The sequence below is a fragment of the Spermophilus citellus genome, assembly GCF_964194105.1.
Source record: "Spermophilus citellus genome assembly, chromosome: 1".
Lineage (NCBI taxonomy): Eukaryota > Metazoa > Chordata > Mammalia > Rodentia > Sciuridae > Spermophilus > Spermophilus citellus.
In genome coordinates, this window is record NC_138182.1 from 268422732 (window position 1) to 268442545 (window position 19814).

At 39.7% G+C, this 19814-nt stretch overlaps 1 protein-coding gene across 1 annotated transcript in view; it reads left to right on the plus strand.

Annotated features, from left to right (window-relative positions):
* Nucleotides 1–1840: 1840 nt before the first annotated feature.
* Nucleotides 1841–19814, plus strand: part of SLC1A3 (solute carrier family 1 member 3) — a 78322-nt gene continuing 60348 nt past the window's right edge. Inside the window, exons 1-2 of the mRNA XM_081307149.1 lie at nucleotides 1841–2117; nucleotides 3698–3970. Of these exons, the coding sequence (XP_081163275.1) occupies nucleotides 3790–3970 (181 nt within the window). The 5' untranslated portion in view covers nucleotides 1841–2117; nucleotides 3698–3789. The remainder of the gene's footprint in view (nucleotides 2118–3697; nucleotides 3971–19814) is intronic.

Below are 19814 nucleotides of genomic sequence, written 5' to 3' on the forward strand. Positions count from 1 at the left end.
GTGGTGAATTACTTCCCCTCTCAATGAACACCAGACTCCTATAATGTTTGCACAAACTGAAATCATGAAAAGGTGTTTAACCAAACTTTAGGGGTTAGAGGGGGGAAAGAAGGGAAACCAATATCATCTCATCTCTGTGCTAACCAAAGTGTGATGTTCCAGCTCTTTTCCTTGCTTATGAAAAATAAAAAAATGAAAGTGCCCCGGGCTTGAAACTCCACTTAAAATCATCTAGATTTCTCTTTCAAGTTCCCTTGAAATATAAATCATTTCCACAAAAAGGAAAAACAAATTGGTCCTAAATTAGTGGCTCAAGTAGGACCTGATGCAGTCAATAAAGTGCTTTTAAAAACTGTCATGGTATTGAGACATGAGATCTTCTCCAGGCATCTAAGTCAAGAGCACCAATATCAAAAATACTAATTTTAAACACATAAGGTCAAAAAGTATTTTATTTCACATCCTTATATTATGCCAGCCATTCCAAAGAATTGCTTGATGTTTGCTACGTGCCATAGGACAGGTTCTTAATTTCAAAAAGCTTACAATTTTGTTGAGAAGCCAAAACTTAACACAGTTTTAAGAAGGACTCAGGGCAAGACATTGTATTATTAAGTGTTGAACAATAGAGTGCAGATGCTAAATGATCCAGGAGGAAAAATGAAAGATCATGAGAGCTGAGACTGTCAAGAGAATGCATTTTCAATAAACTCTTAAAATGATGCCAAATTAGAAAATTGTTATAATTGCTGCTAATTTGTCAATTTAAGTCATTTACGTGATTCACCATTCCTTTCCAACCAGTAGCTGTTCAAAACCGCACACATGAACAGTTGAAGCTGGCAGGAGACGTTTCATTACAACTCCCTTGATTTGCTAATGAGGAACAAAAACACGTATTTTCGTGTTGGATAACAGACACAAGAATTGAGATTTTGCATGGAGAATTTAGTGAGCAAGAACACAAAGCTCTGGCTGTGATTTTTGGTATGAGTTTTGATTTCTAATGAACTATTTTCTTCCTCCCAAATAAGTTTTAAGTTTGGGGAATGAATCAGTCTCAAAAAAAAATATTTTTTTGTTTTTTGATTATCCTATTTTCAAAATTTACTTTTCTTTTAAGAAAAAAAAATGGACTAGAAGTGCCGGTTATATTCTGAAGGCAATGACAATTTTTAACTCCTAAAAATGGTGTGTGGGGTGGGTGGGTGGGTTGGTGGGAGTGTTTAGCATCCTTTAAAATTGAGGCATCTGAATAGCAGCTTATCTTTTGAAATCACGAGACTTCAAGTGTGCATTTGCATTCTTGGTCTTAAAATGCTTTTTACTTTAGAGTTTGGCAAACATCCTAGTCCCTTTGTGTTCCTTACCTTTTCAATCTTTGCATTGCAGGCAGCCTGAGTTCAATTAGATTTGTTATAATGGAGTTTAAACTGCTAAAATAGAGGCATGTCTCATCTTGTGTTTTCGGTAACTTTAGACAAGTTTAGAGAATTGTAGTAGGCATTTTTCTCTATATTTGATTGCGTTTAAGATCTCCCCAAGAAACATCAATTATAAACCTAATTCTAAAAGGAGGCACTTCTTCATAACAGTTGTACTACCAGGCAAAAGAGCACACTCTCCGACTCCCATAAGAGTAGGAATCCTGCAATAATGTGAGATAATTAAATTTAGCCTTAGAAAACGTCTTTGAAATGTACTAATCAAGACTCCAGTTTTCCCGAGAGTAGGCGCGATTTATTTTTCAATTCTTCCTGGTCCTGATTTTGCATTTCTAATGCAAGGGAACTGACAAAGCGTGAAAGTGGGCTAAGGAGCAAAACAAAGCCAGCAAGCAGGCTTCTGGTGTGCCAAAATTAATCAATATTCCAGAAACCTCGGGGCTCCCCCTTGGTCCCCGTGCCGTTTTCATTTCCCCACTCCCCTTTCCCGCGCGCTGGCTCCTCCCCTTTTCTTAAGTTGCCTGATAGTAAGTTGCAGTTTCAGAGCACATGCAGTGTGTCAGGGCTGGCCGGCTCGCGCGCGCCCTGCGCTCGCTCACTCCGCTGTACCTGCTGGGGAATTCACCTTGTCATTGCCTGGGGTGCCTTCCACCGCTGACAGGATCCGAGAAGGTAAGTGCGACGTCCTGCAGGCCTACTGGGTTCGATTTCTCGATCCACTTCTCCGCCGATGTATTCTGTTCACCAGCGGAGGAGTACCGAGAGGAAAAGCTAGCCATTTTGGTAGATAAAGTCCACGTTAGTGATTGAACGTGGTGTGAGCGTGGGGTGTCTGTGTATGGCGGATCCTTCTCTTAATTTGGAGTTGAGTCATTCGGGGTAGATTGGGGATAGATGGGGATCAGAGATCTGAAAAAGAGCCAAGATTATTGAGCTGGTCTGCTTAAAAGTGACAGACTGGTAAAGGAAATCAGAGCTGTTGGTTCAAAAAAAAAAAAAAAAAGAAAGAAAAAGAAAAAAAGACCTGGACCCTCCCCTCTCCCCTCTCTGTTTCTTCATTTCCCCCTAAGCTTTTAATCTGGTGTGAAGTCTTAAACAAACTGTAGGTCTTATTATCAATGACCCCAACCTGCAATTTTATTTAAAAGTCAAATTGTTAAGTCTTTTTTTTCCCCCCACCCTTGGATTTGCCAAAAGCTTGCGAGGAGTCCGCTGGCTTCCAGTCACCTCCCCCACAGACACACTCGCTGGCTGCCGGGGCTACCAGACACGCAGGTCCCCCTGCACCCCGGTTTTCAACTCAGATTGATCCTGGGGAAGGCATGACTTAGAAGGCTCGTAAAGCAGCAGGAGGAAACCCTTGGTTTTTCAGAACAGCTGATTTCCAGAAGGAAGAAGGTTTGCTTAATTGTATTTGAATAACCTAAGAGCGCTTTAAAGAAACCAGAAACCACACACTGTAATGTTTGGAATGAAAATTGGATTCATCTCCCCATCTGTTCCAGAAATCCTAAATTTTAAAACACTTAGAAGTCAGTGATAGTTTCCTCAGAAGACTCCAATGTGTTTGCCCCAAAGACAAATGTGACTTTGTACTTCTACTTGTAATAAAATGAACATGGATTATGATTTTAGAAATTTTTTTTATAGAAGTGACTGGAGCACTTTGTTTATTTCTTGGAGAAAAAGTCTAAACTTTATCCTGTAAACTAGTGAAACGTATTTGTCATATCTTCTGGGCACTGGCATCCTTCCTGTGAGCATATTTACTAGGTGTTTTTATCTTTAATGAAGAAGATAGCCTGTTATTTTACTACGTAGAACAGCAACCTCAACTTTCTTCAACTGTGTATACAACATGAATATCACTAAGTAATTATTGGGCATTTTGTGTGCGTTCAGTTCAATTGGACGTGTATCAAGCGTATATATCGTGAGGCACTTGGCTAGGTTCTGAGGAGTAGGATGTCACATCCAGTTCTGAAGAATAATTTTTTGCCTCACTGAAGGAGAAGAACAAACTGAAAAAATAAAACACAAGTTTCTGCCCCTATATTCTGAATTTATGCCCATTCTTCACATATGGTTTGGTCCAGTAAAATACACACATTTGGAAAGGAAGCCTGGGTTGTAGCTTTCCAGGCTTTGATTTCCACTGAGATTATGCAGTTTGCCTGCAACCTACCATGTGGGCAGCACTGATATCTCACCCCTGAAGGCTATAATACTTGTCTCTTTCTTTCCCATTGTAGTTGTGTTCTCTAAGACCAAAGAGGTTTGGCTTTCTGGAGGCAATTTGGAGACCCTGAAATAGAAAGAAGAGACTCTCCTAGAAAAGTAAAATATGACGAAAAGCAATGGAGAAGAGCCCAAGATTGGGGGCAGGATGGAGAGATTCCAGCAAGGAGTCCGCAAGCGCACACTTTTGGCCAAGAAGAAAGTGCAGAACATCACAAAGGAGGATGTCAAAAGTTACCTGTTTCGGAATGCTTTTGTGCTGCTCACAGTCACTGCTGTCATTGTGGGTAAGTCATTTGATAAAACAAAACAAACAAAAACCTGTATCTTGTTTCTCTGGGGCATCTGGCTGCTTGGGAACATTATCAGATGGATTGATTGTAGCTATTCAAAAGAATAGCCCAGCTTTCCTCTGAACTTGAAGATTTTTTTTTCCACACAAATTAGTTTGTTGGCATCTTTGAAGCAATACATGGTAAACACGTGGGAAACTGAGAGAAGCATCCTTTAGAATTATGCAAATCAGCTGATTGTGTGGAGAGGAGAAAAAAAACTCCAACGTCTTCCCATTTCATGTAGAAGTTAAGGAGGGACAATTTAATCATTAGACATGAGCAGTTAAATAATAACAAAGCAAGTAAGCACATTAGATGTGGTCAAAATGTAATCATTATACAATGTCACCTTTGCTTAAAATTAATTTATACAATTAGTACTCCCAAAATGAGATACAGGTCTCTGATGGTAATTATATTCTAGCTGGTGTTGACTTGAAGCTGAGTATCAACACTTAAACATAGAGGCCCAATATTTTACATGTTTGCACTCTCTCACCCAGCAACTGGGAAAGGCAAATTGGAGAAAATGTTAACACAGACCTCTTTCATCCATTGCCTCAGACAGCCTGCCATAACCAGCTACATCTTTTTTGAAACATTGCCGTTTCCTACTAATTTAGCCTGGTTGACAGCAATCAGTACTAATAAAATGTTGTTTGGTTTGGTTTATTTGTATCTGAAATTTTCAGTTATTATTTATAGGTGACATTGACTTACCTTAAAACATAGCTGAAAAAATACTTATTCGAACTTTTTAACCAAACTAACATAGTAATCCTTAGGTTGGCAAACTTAAGCCAACATCAGGTTGTAAAAACTGCTCTAACATAAAATTCTACCAGTTTACCACCACAAAAGGGTGTTCATGTATAGTTTTAATCTCCACCTTGAAGCTTGCAAAGTTTGCCATCAACTATTATAAGATGATGACAATAAAAAATTAACAAAATGCTGTAGCATTTAGATGTTATAGCTTTGTCTAAGATATGGAATTTATATAAGAAAAAGAAATGGATTTATAAATCATAGACAAACAGAAATACAACAGGAAAGTATAGTTTGTCGCAAGACTTTAGCTACATCCCATTTCAATATCTTTGGCTTCTTTCAGTAAATGTTGATTAATAAGTGCTCAATTAATTGTAATGATGTTCAAAGAGAACATGTCCTGATTCACCCAGAGAAGTAATGGGTTTCTTTAGTAGGCTCCCAAATTTGAATGTATTCTTGGAAGAGTCCTTTGAGGATTGTGTCCTTGTCCTGGAAGCCAGTGCAAAATGCAGCAGCCCCCCTCTATTTTCACTCTGAGTTACAGTCATTGTCAAGCCAGGCAATAGCTGCAGAGTACTCATTGCAAACATTTATTTCCTACTATTCTAGCTCCTTTTTGGGTGTTTTGCATATGTTAGTTCACTTGATCCTCAAACGAATCCATGAAGTGAACGGGTAGGTATGAGTCTCACAATCTTCCTCATGTTACTGATGAAACCAGTCATGGAGAGTTCAAGAAGCTCACCCAAAGTCAAGGGCTACTAAATGATAAGAGAAAGAAGTCGAACTCAGTCTAGTGCCAGAGGCCTTTCCCTGCTTGCCTGTCTGATCAACTGACGAGCTGACATCTTGTGAAAGATGCTATAAAGATGATGCTGCCACGGGTGTAGGTGGAAGCAAATTAGCAAGCATTGCTAGACGCACTCACGTAGCAGCGTCATTTTAGTATTTGATTTACCCAGTCCAACTCAGCAGAAAGCTTATGATTCTTCTACAATTAAGCCATATCCTTCATTCATTTAATAAACTTTCATTTATTTTTCAATCCTATATGTGTAATAATAGAGCTCAGAAGTACCAGAGTATGTTTGGAAAATATGCAGAAACACTAATTCAAAATGGTGTTCCAAACACCAGTAGAAGGCCAGGGATGTAGCTCCAGGAGATCTCTTACCTAGAATGTGGCAGAGCTCTTACCTAGAATGCTCAAGGTCCTGAGTTCAATCACAGCCATGCAAAATATAAATAAACTAAATAAGTACATAAACAGCAGAAGATTCAGTCTCTAAGATAGAAATACTTTCATTAAAGAACAGAGGAAGAGAAAGTAATAAAACCTGAACATGGAAGGTAAATTGATGGAACAGGAAGTTCCTAAATACAGATGAATAACACCCCTAGTAAAGGAAGAAAATGCCAGGACTTGAGTCCAGTTTCTCTAGGAGGTCTGGGATCACCTCCTAGGCCAGTGAGGCCTTCCCTCTGATTTGTGAGAACGGCAGTACAAGTTGGCTTGAGCAGGGGTAGACCCGTTGGCTGGGCGCCCTCATGGTTGGCTTCACTAATGGAAACTGAGGAGTTAGAAGCAACAAGAAGAAGGAACTAACAAAGAAACACATAAAAAGAGCTCATTGACAGTCAGAGAGACCACCGAGTCTACACCAAGGACTTGGAATAGCAAACAGACAACTTAGTAGCAAACAGATTTAGGAAAGAAGGAAGAGCCCTTCCGTTATCTGTTGGTGCGTCTTCCATCAGGGTCCAGTGGTAACAAAGACTCCATTTAGCTGGTCACTGGCTTCGATGTCTTCATCAGCCCTAGGCAACATAGTAGGGAAAAAGGGTGTCTGAACACCAACTCTTTAGTTTATTAGCTACAGCATAGGAAAGAAAAGCAGGAGAGATGCTAGCAAGGAAGAAGGAAGTAGTTACTTTCCCAAAATGCAGTACGAGAAGAAATAAAGCTATAACTTCATTTTCAAATTCTTAAATTTTCATAATTTTTAGTAAAAAGTACTAGTAAAAGTTACGTGTTGGAGTGAATTTTTCATTCACTCTGTTTTATCTTTTTCAAACAATATGTATGCACACTTAATGTATAGAAAAGGAAACTGGAAAAATGTGAGGGAGGACGTGGAGAGGCATGTGAATCTATATATTCAGATAAAACAGAGAACCGTAGTTATTTTGATATCACTTCCTTATAAGAATAGGACTGCTTGTGTAATTTGATGTCATTGCACAATGACATTGCATTCAGTGACAAAGTCTGAGTGTGCCTTGCTAAGACTATGGCTCACAAAAAAGCAGATTAGAAACCTTATAGAGGTAAGGCCAAGTTCCTTTAAGAGAATTTGTTGGGAAAGCATTAAATAATATTGCAGACATCTGTCTGACACCTCCTTGCCCCCCCTCCCAAAAAAAAATATACTGAGAAAAGTGGTCACTGTTTTTATTTCTCCAGAAAGCACATTCTGGTTTCAAACCATGGTAAGTTGTGTTACAGTTTAGAGTTGACCTCAAACATCTTGGTGAAAGAAAGGAAAGTCTTTTGGTCCTTTGTCATGTTTAAGTCACAGAGGGATGACTCTTTTCCATGTCCAGGAAATGATGGCACAATGAAAATAAAATCTCATGTCAAAGAAATATGAAGAAATGGGTCGTGAGATCAAAGGGTGGGAATCTGTAAATAGAAGTGCATAGAATCAGATGGTGGCTTTACCTGACGGCATTCACAGACACAGTAACTAGCATCTCTTTCCATTATTGGTTTTGCCTTTTACACAACAAAAAAAGTTCACTTAAATCAGAATTTCCTATTCTGTAATATTAAAAAAAAAAAAATGTTCACATGTGGCTTGCCCTTTATAGGGGTTTAAGAGAAACTGAAGACTTCTCAGAAAAGAAAACATACAGACTAAATTTTTATAAAACATTTTCCAAACTCTCTAATTTTCTTTGGTAGGAAATTTAAATTGCACTTAAATTCAGTACAATTCTATATAATATCTCACTCAAGAGACTGGTTACTATATATGCCTCGTAGGACAGGAGCTGAGTGTCTTAGGAATGGGTAAATGGAGAATTTCCTCTGAATAAGTTTTTGTATAGTTTGAATGTATTTTCAGCTCATTTATATCATCTACTGTTATCTATTCTGTGCTAAATAAATGTTAAATTATTTATTTTTATAAATTCAATGCTATTCACCAGTTTAACAAATATTTCATGTTGCGTATCTGGCCCTGTGCTATGCAATGGAGATTCCCTACTCTCTGGTAGTTTAGTGGGAGCGAAGGGTGAAAAATAAGATGAGAAGGGAATTTACAAGGATCAGAGTTGGTAAATAGAGAATATTATAATTAACTCTGAACTTTTTAAATGAGCTAATGTTATGCATACTGTTCTACAGAATATATGGTGTCTTCTTGTGTTAGTACTTTTGAGGTTCTATTTTCTCGTGAACACCTGCATTAGGAACCCCAGATGTGCCATGTTTTTTTTTTAAGTGTGGCTTTTGAGGAAGGATGGACTTGGATTCATATACTAGTTATATTTTTTAATAGCCATGTGGTACTAAAGAAGACATTTGACCTCTCTGAGCCTTGGTTTCCTCATATGTCATTACAGCTATAATATTGACTGCTACAAATAATAGCTAACACTCTCTGATGTGTCAAACTCTGTTGTGTTTTAACTTTATTTAGACCTTCCAAAAACCCAGGTGGGGAGGCATTTTTATTACTCTCATTTCACAGATGAGAAAGCTAAATCTCAGAGATTTATCCTAGAGTCCATTCAAATCTGTTAGAGCACAAGTTTCTCATTCTTACCCACCACACTGTTCTGGGTGCTGGTCCCTGCTCAAAGGGAGTACCCTAGTTTTATTACAGCAGTTAGCTAAATGTCTGCAGTGAATCCTCTACAGGAAAGATAAGGAGGAGATGTTGAATTGGAAGATTATTACAAGTGTCACACGTGAGACTTGGTGATTGAATGAGAGAGGGTAAAGTACAGGCTGATGTCCTGATTTCTGCCTTGGGTGACCAAGTGGTTGATGATGCCACCTATGAAGGAGAGAGGGCCAGGGTGCATGCAGATAATGAGTTCTGTTAGGGATCTGTTGAGTTTGGAGGAGGGCTCGCTGCACAATGGTGTCCCCACCATTCTCAGGACTGAACGAGGGTAGTACTATCTTTGGAGTTAAGTGACTTATGGTCAGTGACTCAGGTTATCCTACTGCATAATCTCCTTCATGCCCGAGAGCAGTCATCTTTCAGAAATGCCACAGCATATTCTGTGCCTTAAACAAGTTAGTTCAGCCCATCAAAGTAAACAGGGCAGTTACTGTCAGCAGCTGGGCTGAACCAACTGGTAATGGGACCACACTGGCCACCTGCCTGAGCAAGTGGAGCAGGCACATTTTGGTACCCATGCTGACACTGACTCTGCTCCTGAAGCCCCTGACAGAGGGACATCTCACACAGGTTGAATCACGGGAATCCAAAGAACGGTGGACAGGTTGTGGGTTCAGATTAATGGTTTTGTCAACACTTCTGGGAAATGAGAAGGAAGAGCATCATTTCAGGAAGCTGGGGGCGGGGGGATGGTGGCCCTGAGGCAGGCCCTGCACGGGCATTAGCAGACCTTGACTGTGCTGCCACTCATCAGAAGTTCCTGGAACAGAGGACTGGGAAGAAGGGAAGCTGTGGGTTTGCTGTCCTTGCTCTGGAGAAGCAACACAGAGATAGGGAGCATAGACTAGAGTGTGATTTCTCTCTGCTTCATCTTCTCCTCCATGAAGCAGAAATAGAGAAAAATTGTCAGGGCTGGCCATGGTGCACTGAACCCAGCCCTCTCTCCCACCTTCTCAGAATGCATTCCAGGGAACTGTCTGCTACTGCATGGGTATAGTGAGGCTGTATATTGAGATCAGAATTCTGGGCTCTGGAATCAGACAACCCACAGATTCAGTTTTGGAGCTGAACCTCTGTCTTCGTCCAGCATAAAATAGAATAATTTAAAAACTCTGCTAGAATGTATACCCCACTTCTGCCATGTTCAAGCCATTTAGCCTTAAATGATTTTCTTAAATGCTTGACAGGTGACCTGCACAGAGATGTGAACCCCTTGCCTTTTGCTTCATCTTTGCTATGCAAATGCAGGTGCTCCATACAAAGTGCACTGAGTCAGTGAAACTGGCCCTCCAGAGAACTGCAAGTCTCAGGGATTTGAAGAGAATGGGGGCAGGAATGGGAGAAGATATTTATTTACCTGGTTCAAGTTTAGAAGAAAAGCTTGTATTTCCCTGGCCAGAGAAGAAAGCCAAGAGAGTTGTAGGAAGAGACTTAATAGTCGTAAAGGGCTTTGGGAGGCAGAAATAAAAGCCTCCGAGTGATACAGTCACTACTTGTCCCCTACCTTCCTAGCCTCTTGAGTAGAGCCAGCAAGTAATCCCCAGGGAGCTGTTATCACAACACAGACTGCCCCACGGAGGGAGCACAGGATCGGATTGTAGATGCCTCTCTCAGGAAAATGGGGAGCTGCCAAGAAGATGGTTACAAAAAATATCCCAATATACTCCAATTCATTATTTGTTCATTGCCACTGGAGGCCCATCAAGGGGCTCACCATGCCCCTTTTCTCCTTTTCTCCTGTGAATGAGATTGTGAAGAGTGGACACCATGGGGAGGAGGCAACCAGAGTTAAGCTCCATCTGTTCCGACTGGTACGTTCCAGGTGTTAGAGTTCTCAATGTTTATGGAGCACTGGAGTATGACAATGGTCAGGTATTTGGTCTGGCAGCTGGGTGAGTTGTATCACTACCATGAGATACGGAAAGACACAGAGAACTCTGGGGCACCCAGTTTAGCCATTATACTCATCAAGTATAAGAATTACGAGTTTTGGGATCCCTGGGGAAAAAAAGCACTTTGGGTACTAATGAGAAAGTTTACTATTTAGATGATGAGACTGTCATTGATTCTTATATTTGTATCACACTCTTCTGTATTTTAAAATTCAGCTGTGTATATACGGTAATTTTGCAACTGAAAAATAAAATAATACATGTTGTTATAAAAAGTAATTATGAGTTTCATGTTAAGCTTCAGTGCTATCAAAATTGTCCAGAGCTTATTCCTCTGGTCAAGAGTATTTACATTCCCGTGCCTATTCAAGAAATGGCTCATCAGAGATGATGGCTTCGTCCAGAGAAGTATATGAAGTCACCTGGTATAGTTATATAGTATAAAGATGCCTTAGCTTTTTATTTGTAAGCTGTTCCAGACTAGAATGCCAATAGCAAAGTGAGACAACTGTGTGTATTTAAAATGTAATTTCTAAATTTATATAGTCCCCCAAAATCTAAAATATCATAACTTTTTTTGTATATTAAACGGAGAGAGAGAGAGCAAAATGTCCTCAAGATGTTTTGAAACCAAAAAGAAAAGATAAAAGCCCCAGAGAGGTTCAGATAAAGGGAGAAACGGCCTGGATGAATTAGGACAGGGAATAGGGGAAGGCACTCCCCATCTCCCTTTGTGTATCATATCAAAGATTTGAAGGTCAATAGGAGCCACCAGTTGAAAGGCACAATCAAGTTTTGAATTTCAGGACTGAGTTCCTATCTCCAGCGAGGGTAACTCCATTCTTCTTGTCCCCGAAGAGACTTCTCCAGTTCTCCAGCAATGAGTCAAGGCCACCCACTGCAACTGCTTCCCAGAAAGGAGACAGTGGGCTATTAGTGAGTGAACTTGTAAGAGGAGGCTCATTTATTCCTAATGAGAGTAGAGATAGGCAGTTCCTGCCCTTCTTACCCTGAAAAGATGGCCTCTGCTGTTAGACATATTGCACTGCCAGAAATTCCAAAATTAAAGCAAGTTAAATCAAAACCCCAGGAATACATGAGCTCGACTGGACTCTTCCTGGTGTCTTTACCTTATTGATAAATATGGAGGTAAAGGCATCAAGAAGGAAATTGTGAGTTTGTTAAGAGACTCCTAAGACCAAAGCCATGGTAGTTTTTATTTATTTATCTTTATTTTCTTATATTTGCTTTTTTTAAGGCAAATGGAATAGTCCTATGAGCAAAGCTGAAAGCCAGTAAACAAACTCCCCAGGCCTTTGCAATGGTTTACACAGGATGAGAGATGAAGAAAGAGCATGCCCCCTTTGCCAGATGGTGTATAATGGGAGATTTCAGGTTGGGAATGCAGTTGTTATAACTTCAAGGGCTACTTGGTGGAAGCAGAATATAAGCCAATAACAACTGCATTTAAAGGTTTTTCAGATTCACTTCCTTGTCTCCTGAAAAAGAGAGCTGTTGGCCACTGAGTGACCCACTGACTGTAAATTGAGCACAATCAGGGATTTCCTCTCAAACGAAGTAACGTTGTCATTGAAGCAAATGAGGAGATACCAACCCCGTGGAAGTGACTTTTTAGAGGGATCCAGGCATCTCCCAGAAATGAATAAGATCAATATAATTCATTATAGTATTTTTTTAAAGTTGAGAACATTTATTTTGATTATATATTCTGATATTTTACTTATGCATTAAATATATTCCCATAGTCCAAGATCAAAAAGTACAAAAGGTTATAAAAAGAAAATATACCACCCATGAGAAAACAAAACCTCAAAAGTACTCCAGAATCTACTTCTTATGTGCTGTTAGAGGAATTTTATCAGTTTAAAAATAAGTGTAGGTTTATTATTTTCTTGCCCTTTTTGTACACAAATGATAGCATGGTATACAACGTTTGCTTTTCACTTTGCTATTTCCCTCTGTGGAATATTTCTTGTATATTATTCTTTATTATCCCATAAAAAGGTTTCTAATCTTCTCTCCAACTGCATTATATGGGTATGCCATAATTTATTTAAGCAATGCCCAATCAGTGGACACTTAGACAGCTTCCAATCATTAAATATTATTATACAGAGTGGCATAATGAATAATCTTATACAAAAATTATTTCACTCAGGCAAATAATATCTGTAAGATACATTCCTACAGGTGAAATTGCCAGCTCTGAAATGTAGTTTTCATAAGTATTGCTAACATGTATCCCAAAGAGGTTATAGTAACTTGTTTCCCTCAATTGAGAGTTTTAAAAAAGAACCTTGCTGCTGCCACTGTCAGAGATAAGGATGAGTGGACTTTGTGGTTTGTGCAGGATGACTAGACAGATAATTAAGGAAATCTGTTCAGTGGGGAAAAAATGCAGTTTCAGGATAGAATGAAGCAGATGCAGGTATTCTACCTGTCTGCTTACGGAGCCCAGATTTAACTCAGAAGAGACACCTACAGCTTTCATTAGTATGATATGTCCAACGGTTGAAGCACTTTCACATATTTTATCATCTACCATCTTCATATCGAATCAAGAGATGGAATAGATTTTTTTTTCCAAAACCTCACCCCTAATTTATCAGAAGTTTAGAAGCTGAAACATGGAGTAACTTATCAAGGGTACTGAAATGTAAGAGATCCAGAGAGAAATCAAACTCCAGCAGCCAGGATCACTGCCACCTAGGCCAGCCCTTGCTCTTCGGGGAACAGCTTAGGGGATCCATCCTAACCACAGATAATTCCCCAGAATCCTTGAGCTCATAACCTGAGCATCTGAGCACAAAAGAGTCTCCACTGGATGCCAGGGCAAGATGAAATCAGGAAATTGGAGTAAGCTTAATTATTGCATCTCATGGAGACATAGAAGTGAGCAAAACAGAGGCTTTGAAGGAACAAGAGGGAATGGAGAGAGATGGGACACCCTTGCTGCACCGAAGCATGCAACATAGGAGCCAAAGACACAGCAGAGAACTTGGAAATCTTTTAATATATTTCATTTCCAGTCTCTAATCCTTCATAACAATAATTTTTTTCTCTAGAAAAGAAAGACAACAGGTTATGATTATTTAAGTTGCTATTTCTAGAAAGGTTTTTTTTTTTTAAATAACAGGGAATTAGACACATAAAAGGCTTGTAGGATTATTTGTGAATTAAACTGTCATGTCACATAGATTCTGTTTGTTTTTGTTTTACTTTGTGCTAGGGATTGCACCTTGCTCATGCTAAGCTTACCACTGAGCTACATCCTCAGCCTCACAGTTATAGGACAAGAACACCAGGCTTTTCTCAGAACTCCCAGGTTCTTCTCATAGTTGTCCCTCCGAGTCACATGTGTGGACTTGTGTCTGCACCCTGCCTGGTCACCAGTCACCAGAACTGGTTCCTCTGGGAACTTCTGGTGGAGCAAGGATGGAGCAGGTATTTTCCACCTCCAGCAACAGGAAATACCAAAGGACAAAAGATTAAGCCTGGCCAGGACCCAAATCTCTCAAGGATGTGGGAACAGAAAGGTGGGGGACTGTTGAGAGGTTGCCTCCACCACAGAGCAGCTTCTAATCAGAAAATGCTTGGAAGTTTGGGCTCAAGGGAAAGACCGGAACTCTTGCAGGTAAACTCACCATTATGCCTTTTTCCCGTTTTGTAAAACAGCCAATCGAACTTTAGGTCTACCAACTTCATCAGGCTGGCGTGAGACAGACTTATGACTTCTCCAAACTGGACCAAATCCTGAAATAGAAACTTTTATTTGCTTTGTCAAGTAATTATTTATTGCATATTTGCCATTATAACTGTAGTGGCCAAATTTATGAGGTATTCCTGCTAGGCATTATCAAGGGGTTTAGAATTCATTAGAAGAAACAAGATGAATTCATTTAAAGCAACTAAACTCTATAATGCTTTGGGTTTACATGATTCCTTTAAACTCAGAACTTTTAGCTGAGAACGTGAAAGTTCAAGAGGACCTTATCCCCCACCTCTAACATGCACAGACAGCATGTGTAGAGAACCCAAGGCCTCGTGCGTGCTAGGCAAGCTCATTAGGGTTTTAAATACCATTTGTTCCACTCTATCCCTCCCACTTTGCAGATTAAAAAAAACAATGAAAGAAGCCCAAAGAGATGATATGATTTGAAGATGTGGAAACTAGCAGATCTAAGTTGGACAATGCATTTTGACACATCAATGCAGATGGCTCATTCTTTCTAGGCTTCAGCTCTTTGTCAATGATATAGTGATACTGAATTCTATAGATTTGTTATGAAGATTAAGTTATTCACATAAAGTAACGACTAGCCTAATTTACTGGCAGAATCAGGCTCAGTATCCTCATCTCTGACTCAGTTCATGATCTGTCAAGAACATTCCGCTTGCTTTCCCCTCTACTCAAAAAATGTGTCTCATGAGGAGCTACCTTTGGGAATCGAGAGACCTAAGTTTATAAGAAAGTGTGGATTCAAGATGCATTTACATAGATAACGAGAAAGAGAAGGGAGTCACACAGTTCTGATCAGAGGGGATGTTCCTTAGAATAGGCTACTATGCTCACAAAGCACAATGGGAACTTACTTGGGAGCACAGAGCAAACATTTCTGCATCCAGGAAGTGTGTTCCACAGCAGCTGGGGGCCAGGCACTGGCAGATGCTGGTCATCTACAAGAGAATAAGTCATGCTATTTGCTCATTCATTCAACAATACCTTAAACACCTATCATGTGCCAAGAAATATTTTAAGAGCTTAATATACATCAGTGAACAAAACTGACCAAAAAAAAAAAAAAAAAAAAAAAAAAAAAGCTCTTATTTCAGGGAGCTTACATTTTAATAGGCAGAAATAACAATGAATAACAAGTTAGAAAATTATGCTGTATTTTGGAAAGTGATAAGAACTTTTGAACCAAATAGAGGCACCTAAGGCAGGAGGAAATTCGGGGTAGGCCTTATTAAGAATGTGACATGTTGACTAAGTGTTAAACAAAGTAAACCCTGTGAATACCTGGAAAGAGAGTTCTAGGCCAGAGGAAGAGCCAGTGCAAGGAACATTCAGTGGAATTGTACCTGAATTAATGGAGGAACTACAAGGAGACAAAGTGGGAACAGAGGGGGAGGGGAGCCCTTGGTATGGTGGAGCCCATAGGGAGCAGGCCAGGAGCGGACATTGCATGCATGAAGTGTCCGTGCCATCTGAGTTGGAGAGCCAATGGAGGAAGCAGAGGAGTAACACGCTGACATGGGTGTTAAAAGGGACCCTCAGGGTGTTGTGTTGGGAATAGGCTGCAGAAAGGCGAAGTGGAAACAGGGAACCAGTTACAAGCTGGAAGATAGTGATCTTCAAACCTTGGAGCCCTCATTTCTAAATTAAAAGAAAAAGAAAAATACCCGAGGCATAGGAGGCAAAGGACTTATGCAGGGTCACAGAGAGTTAAAGGCAGGGATAGGCCTAGAATCCCAATATCTTTTATTCGCCAAACATCTAAAGAGCATCTCTTTGAAGTATGTCTACTCCACACTAGAAGCCTGGTGAGGAGGCCCAGAGACTTTTCAGGTTAGACAGACACTAACCACTGTATGTATGTATGTGTGTGCCTGGGACATAAGGCTCACTCCAATCAATAGACTGTGGCAAACTAAGTTTCTTTTCGGCATCTGAGCTCCTTTGAGGCACCACTTTTTCTTTTCTTTTGTTTTTTCTTTTTGGAACATTTTGCATTGTGAGTAATAACTCTAGAAGTCTTTGGTCTGCCAGTATGTTCAGGACAAAAGTTGTGGATGGAGGAAAAACGAACAAGATTTTACTATTTGAAACTTTGATACTTAGCAAAAGTTACATGGGCTGATTTGATCTAAATTTCACTACCAACTGTGTCTCATCCTTTCACTCTTAAAATGTTTTCTTGGATCTTAATATTTCCAATAGCTTTATTGGATGAAATCTGTATCAAATTCTTAAAATAGATGTTTAAGTTTTAACTTGGTGTGTGTGTATGGCCTTAAAAACAAGCCCAACATGTATTCTTCCTGAGGATCCAGGGAGCATATTTTGTCTTAGTTTAGAAAGTGAGATGACATTTAATCTTCCAAAGAAGTATTTGTTATGTAGATTCCCCAGGGAAAACACTGAACCCCTGATGGAATACCTTCTTGAGTTTTTCATGGGTGAGAAAAAGTATTTAAAACTTAAATACATTTTAAATTTAAAAATGCATCTTTGTTTATAGCACTCAACTAGCACAGTTGATTTTGATGACCTTAAACATCCTAATTAAGATATTTTCTGGACTCTGGAAATCTTGTTAAAATACTTCGGCAAGAAGGCTATAAGAGGGCTGGGGTTGTGGCTCAGTGGTAGAGCACTTGCCTAGCATGCATGAGGCACTGGTTCAATTCTCAGCACCTCATATTAAAAAAAAAAAAAAAAAGTCCATTGACAACTAAACAAAATATTTTTAAAAATAAAAAACAATGTTAAAAGAATGTGAACCCAAAGTAGGCAATCTAAAGATCGCTCATGACACCCATGTGTTGTATAATGTCACCAAGATGCAAATTTGGGAAAGTTTGTTTCAGCTCTAACACTTCCTACACATTTATTTTTGCAGAGTAATCAATAATGAAGATCTGTCCTTTTGCATTGAGGATGTTGTGGCTATAAAGCTTTTTATGAGCTCTTGGGCCACCTATCAATATGTTTCAAATAATTGCCCACTGATCAAGTTCAGTTTTTCAGAGACTGAGCTCCTTTACCAATGGGAAACAGAACTGCTAAGACCTCACCCTGCTGTCTCTCATTGGTAGGGAAGGCAGAGTGAAGAGCACTCTCAGAAGTCTGTGACGGGGCTGTGAGAATACATTTCAAGGAAGCCTTTTTGTATTGCTGGGCTAGAATGTAATCAGAAAACTGCACTGCTTACCCAAAACAGCAGTCCTTTGCATTCAGAGAATTTCCTCTTGATTTGATGCTGATAGCTGGTGACCCTACCGCTGGCTTGGCACAGAGAGCTGAAGAAAAATGTCTTTTGTTTATTTGTTCAACAAATGGGTTGAAAAGAGCTAGATGTTACTTCATTAAGTAAAAGCAACAAAATCTTTCTCCAACTTAAGCTCTAGGTTTAGTTAACTTAAGGCAAAAGAGAAATTTTAAAGTAGCAAAATATTGTGTACTAACTTAGGCTCCTTAAATTAGTAGATGACTATCACAAGACTGTGAGTACAGTATAGGGTGTGACAAGTCTGAGCTCTGGGGCTGGACAGAGCTCATTTTGTGTTTTTTATTATTATTATTATTATTATTATTAATTTTATTTTTTATTGGTTGTTCAAAACATTACAAAGCTCTTGACATATCATATTTCATACATTAGATTCAAGTGGGTTATGAACTCCCATTTTTACCCCAAATACAGATTGCAGAATCACATCCGTTACACATCCACATTTTTACATAATGCCATATTAGTAACTGTTGTATTCTGCTACCTTTCCTATCCTCTACTATCCCCCCTCCCCTCCCTTTGACTGCTCACTGTGACCTTGAGCAAGCAGCTTGACCCCTCTAAGCCTTCCATGCTCCGCTCTGCACCAGCTGTGTGGTTTTGGTAGTTCACCTGCCCTCTCAGTGACTCTGGTTCTTTGTGAGATGTGGATAATAGTCCTGGCCTCAATGGTATTTGTGAGGCTGTGTGTTAGTGCAGCCCTGGCACTTGCCATGTGCCCAATGAAGATTAGGTGCTATTGTTAAGAATGAGAACCCTGGGGCTGGGGTTGTGGCTCAGTGGTACAGCACTCGCCTAGCACACATGAGGCACTGGGTTCAATCCTCAGCACCACATGAAAATAAAATAAATGTATGGTGTTCATCTACAACTAAAATATATATATATTTTTTAAATGTATGCGAACCCTGCTTAGAGGCTGAAGCAGGAGGATCGAGAGTTCAAAGTCAGACTCAGCAAAAGCAAGGCACTAAGCAACTCAGTGAGACCCTGTCTCAAAATAAAATAAAATAGGCCTGGGGATGTGGCTTAGTGGTCAACTGCCCCCTGAGTTCAATCCCTGATACCAAAAAAAAAAAGAAGGTGAACCCTGAAATAGGCTTTTATTTCATGTCCTTTCCACTTCTATTACACATGGTTTCCAAAATGTGGGCAGTGGAGGGGAAAGGCAGGCTATTTTAGTTAACAAACTTTATATAAGCGTAATGAAATCATTCCATTAAAAAGGGATTTGGCATAGCTCCTTCATAAATAAGAAGACCTATTATGTGTTCCATACTTATAGTGCCAAGTGCCTCCGGAGGACCCAATATCATTACTCAAGGGTGTGCACTACATAGGGTTAAAGATGCGGAAGACCTGGGGACCAGGCTCCTTTGAAAACTAACCTCAGGCCCTGTCTACAAGGGTGTTTTTGTGTTTGAGAGGTATTAAAAGAGTAATAGAAAGAGCACTTGGTTTTATTTAGAATCCCTCAGGTCATCCATTTACTGTTTTGGTAAATTTGAGCTGAGTAACTGACCTCGGAGCATCAATTTATTCATCTTTAAAATAGATATGATAATATCTACCTCATAAAGTTGAGATGAGGGTTAAACACCACCATTAACACACAATAAAGGCTCCCCAACATAATCTTCTCTTTCCCAAGAAGATAATTGACTCATTTGGCAAACCCACCAACTGCAAAAAGACCAAGGCATAGACAGGAACAAAACTGATTCAGACTATATCTGAACTTTCTGTCACTCTAAACCACTTCACTCTTCAAAACCTTTGACCTAAAACTGTGCCTTTGAAATTAGGGATGTAACCCTCTCTACTATTCCTGCTATAAAGAAGAGATTTTAGAAACTGTGTGTTCTGTATTGGAGAATATCAAGAAACAGACACGTAATAGAGGGATTGATGGCAGAACGGCACTTCCAGGCAAGACCAGCTTGTTGACTATAAGGAGACACACGTAAAAATCACTACCTTTGGAGACTTTGCCTCCGTGTCTGTCTGGCCTTTGTTGTGTTAGATATTTGTTCAGCAGGTTGGAGAGCTAAGGCACTGTCAGACACGTTGCTAGAATGCATTCACTGGGCTGGCTTTCTTTCCGTCTTCTCACTCAAGTGAAAATTGGTCATCCTGAGTAAATGTGGTTTGGGGGGGAAAGAGGAGAGAAGGCAGT